This window comes from Loa loa (assembly GCF_000183805.2).
Source record: "Loa loa unplaced genomic scaffold supercont3.75, whole genome shotgun sequence".
Classification (NCBI taxonomy): Eukaryota; Metazoa; Nematoda; class Chromadorea; order Rhabditida; family Onchocercidae; genus Loa; species Loa loa.
Window position 1 is genome coordinate 7064 of NW_018108255.1, and position 4387 is coordinate 11450.

At 33.7% G+C, this 4387-nt stretch overlaps 1 protein-coding gene across 1 annotated transcript; it reads right to left on the reverse strand.

Moving 5' to 3' along the window:
- Positions 1-1650: 1650 nt before the first annotated feature.
- LOAG_08291 (hypothetical protein) lies at positions 1651-3123 on the reverse strand (the record flags this gene model as incomplete). Its single annotated transcript, XM_003143823.1, has 2 exons — positions 1651-1869; positions 3040-3123. The coding sequence occupies 2 exons, from the start codon at positions 3121-3123 to the stop codon at positions 1651-1653; spliced, it is 303 nt and encodes a 100-aa protein (XP_003143871.1).
- Positions 3124-4387: the final 1264 nt, after the last annotated feature.

Below are 4387 nucleotides of genomic sequence, written 5' to 3' on the forward strand. Positions count from 1 at the left end.
TCCTGTGGAGGGATTTGATGCGGGTGTTAACGGGAGAGAAGGATATGATGAAGTTTCGTGCAACAATGAATTTGTGGAAAAAAGGAAGAAAGGGATGTGGTGAGAGAAGTGTAATTAACCTTGAAAATGCAGAAAGTAGTCATTGTGCCTCCTTTTCGTTACTTATCATCCTCCTTCATCTGACCATTCCTTTGTGGCATTTCAACCTCACATTCGCAAGCAGCCATAGTTTTTGTATGATTTCGTAGTTGTGTAAGAGTGAATGAGAGTTGCTGTATATGTCGAATTATGTGGTAGAATTGACGTTCTAGAAATTTCAAATAAATCGAGTCATCCAGTTACGAACCATTCTGACAATGGTTGGTCACTCGGGAATTGTGAAATGTTTCATGGGTGCGATTAATGTGTTGTTCTCAACAAAATCATCCTATTTTTATGCTCGGTATAATTCAAATTATTCCAAACTTCCTAATAAAAATAAAGCCCTTTCTCTGATTTCTTTCTCGAATGTTTATACGATACTGCATATGACTTCATTGAACAAACTGTAAACTTTGATATGTTATTATTTCAAGAGGAAGGTTGGGAAAAACTTCCGTAACTAATTAAAACTAATCAGCATTATCACAAATATTTTTTCACCTATCAACACATGATTTTGCTTTTTCCATTTTGCGTCCAGCTGTCTCACGGTCATCTGAACCATTACGAAATCTAGTCACTTTCGTCCTATCCTTCCCTTATATGCAAAACATGCGAATACTTCTAGCCTCTTTCCATCTTTGCTCAGTTGTAATTCTAAGACTGTTCAATAAGTCCGCAATCATTTTATTTCAGGTCCTTAGCCTGTCTGGTTCCACTTGTTTGTATTTAAAATGATTTTTCCGGTGTTTTGAATTTTTCTGAATCCACACAGATATTTAATTTATGAAATCTCGGTAAGACAACAATAAATTTCCAATTCTGTACTTTTTAATATATACTCATTGTATTCCAAATTCATTTAAACATTTAATGTAAGAAGAACCGGTCTTGTGGATGACCTTTGTCGAATTCTCCTCGAAATATTCCATCCTCAGTTTGTTCTTCCCTCTTTTGGCGCAACGTTCTCAGTATCACCCACTTTCAATTATCAACTCTACTATCAGTAATGCTCTTTCTTGCCTAAATCAATTAATGCTCCGAAACAAGCATTTCATTCATAAAGCCTAATTTAAGTCCCCTTATGACATTTTTGATTTCATTAATTAATCCACCTTTTAATGCAGCTTTTAATATCATATATGATTTCAGGTTAGTTTTATCATCCTGTCAATGATGTATTTGATTGTTTAATCTGTTTCATAGTCCATTTAATTAACAGAGCAATTATTCCTCGTCTAAATGGAGTGCTTTTTCTGAAGGAAGTTCTTTAATTTAACACATTTTGATTAAACATTTTAAAATTTTTAACTAAAATTTTCGAAATGATTGTATTAGTTACTGTCCTTTCGATTTTTTTAATTTCTTGCTAAGTGCAATATTGTCAAATTGAATTTCTCAATCATTAAGTTCCTCTTACTTCATTAACACAAAGTAGAATTTCTTTCTATGTTTTCTGAAAAAGATGGCAATGAATTTGTCAATGAGGGAAATCTTCTTTTATTGTCTTCACGGTCCCCGTATTTCGATATTCATATCCGAGACCCATATTCTTCCGTTGCCATCCATCTTTGCACTGTTTATTCTTTCTGCGGTAACTTCCCATCCTCTCTTCTCTCCTGCAACTGTTGAACTCCTTTCTAAAGTGGACTTTTCCAAATTATGGCAAATCTTGTTGATAAATTTAAACCTCCGAGAATTTGCAGAACATGAAAAGTAGAATGGTAGCTATATACAGAAATGAAATAGCAAATATCATTAATTAATAGTTTCTCAATTTCTTGCATTATAGCTTCAATGGTGATCTCTACTGAACTGGTAACTCAATGGATACTTCTTCTTGTCCATCATTTACTTATTGAAGTGTGATATTTTTTAACTATTTAGTTATTTCTCTTTATCGCTTTCCTTAATTGCTTACTTCACTATTCCATTTTCCTCTCTGAATTCTAATCCCTTGTCTGCTTCAGTCACTCATCTTCCTTTTGGAGGCTAATCCATCTAGCGCAATAAGCATTGCATCTCGACACATCCCGCCTACCCATCAGTCGTTCATATCAAATTTTCTTTCTTTTTTTTTTTTTTTTATTCCTCTACTACAATAGTTTATAAAGGATTTGTGAAAGTGCGGGGTAATTCGATAACATTTGCATAAGTGCTATGCTGGAACGGGTGACACTTGATGTGCAACGTCATCCGCCTATATCGGAGATGTTGGAGAAGCCCTCCAAAAAAGAATAAAATGCTTTGATGATGTGCTTATTCCATAGTCGTTTTGCCTCTCTCCACTAGTCCTTCTTCAGTGAAGCAAGCATTTTCTTCCATATCATCTTTAAACATTGCTAAGTTAGCTGTGTCTTGAAAATTTCTCATTTTTATTTTGATCATAAATGAGTAGATGTTAGGCAGATAACTGTTAGATCAGTTTAAATCAGTTTTTCTTGATATTATTTCATTCTTTAATTACTTTCTGTGGAATCTCCGGAAAGGATTGTAAGAATTTCATTCATATTTTTTCCTTTTTTTTTCAGGATTAAGGGAGAAAGAGAGATGAGGTTTAGCATTATTCTAAGATTTCTATATAAAAGTTTTCTGAAAACGTTCGTTGCGGATATCGATTTTTGCCGGATAAGTTACTAATGTCTATCCAAATTTGGCCTTGTCGTCATTGTTGATAGATATGATATAACATCAAACTGGCAATATTTCTGAACTTTGTCACTTGTTCTTCAAATGTCATCCTAACAGTCAGTTCACTGATTCAATTTTAACAAAGAAGCAGCTGAATAAGCTATGTACTGGCAACATTGCTTGAACTTATACACTTGGCACAATTGACTGTAAATGAAAAAATGGAAGAGGGTGGAATGAATGAATGATTGATTTGTTGGGACTCACATATCGACGACCGTCGACCCATTTCTCATACCACATATCATGTTTGTTCCTCATTATTTCATTCTCCTCAACTAAATCCGCCATCTTTTTTTTTCTGATAAACCTTGATCTGTCTACAAATACGGAACATCTCGACAATTAACATAAATACATAGATTTTTCTCGTACGTAATTGGAAGAAAGGAAAGTTTTCAAAGTGATTCCTAGGGCCATTTATATTAACGGTCATACAGATTGATTGAAAATGTTTAATTAACTATGTTTAATTTGTTGACTTTTCAGTTAATATACGTTACATGCTTGCATTTTCCCGGAAACTTTTCTTTCTTTCCTACCATAGGACAACTATTATCCGAATTACATTATAGCAAGTGCTTGGTATTAAAATTTTTGATGAAAAGTCCGTGTGAAACAGGATGGTTTAGATTTTTTGAATCTAACAAAGAGTGATAGTTCTAAGAATAGTTTTTGTTTGAACGTCAGAGGTCAATTTCTAAGTCATAACCTTGAACATTGCTAACTAATAGCTTTTTCTCTCAAACCCATTGTTCTCACAATTCTACTTTATTAAATTTCACTTTGGCTGCTATGGCAACGATACTCTCTTCTCATTAGTTTAATTATCTTGGTGTTTTCACATGGATTATAATAGATGGTTTTTTGCGGTTTACTTGAAATGTTGTGTCCTTGATTTTATTTGGCTTTGGCAATAAAATTTTTTCGAAGGGTTTAGGGAAAAAATTGATTCTTTTCAGTGATGTAAGCTAATTAAGCTTAATAAAAGTACTCAGCGAATTTGGTAGTAATTGAGATGACATAGTAAAAAACCATTTTAGACTGAATGCAATACTATTTAGTACTATTTCAATTTGGAAGTGAGGAAAGAGTAAGTTATGCTGATTTAATTGCCCCCAATTTCATAACCCTTCTCCATCCAGAGAAAAACATTAGTTTCATTTTTTATCTCCATATCTTTTGACCCCCAGAAGAGACCTTTTCATCATTGTTCCTAATGAATGAAAAGAGTGTTTAGGCATGAGATAACACTCATATGTAATGAAAAACCTTTATATTTGTTAGAATGTGAAGAGGTGATTTTTCGTAAAGTTGAAGAGATTAAATTTGCAGTTATATGTGGCAGGTGGTTTATTACTGCACTTTTGTCTCTTTTCATCAAATAATCCGTGAATTGACATTCATTTGTTAAAGATCGAGCAGATGAGGGAGAGAGACTTGTAGAATGCTTGGCTTTGTTATTTCTAGCGACACGGTTTCTCTTATTTCTTGCCTTCTGTCGGCATGCTTTGAAGATGGACCTGTGCTGGATTAATCGTTGTCGTTGGTGTCG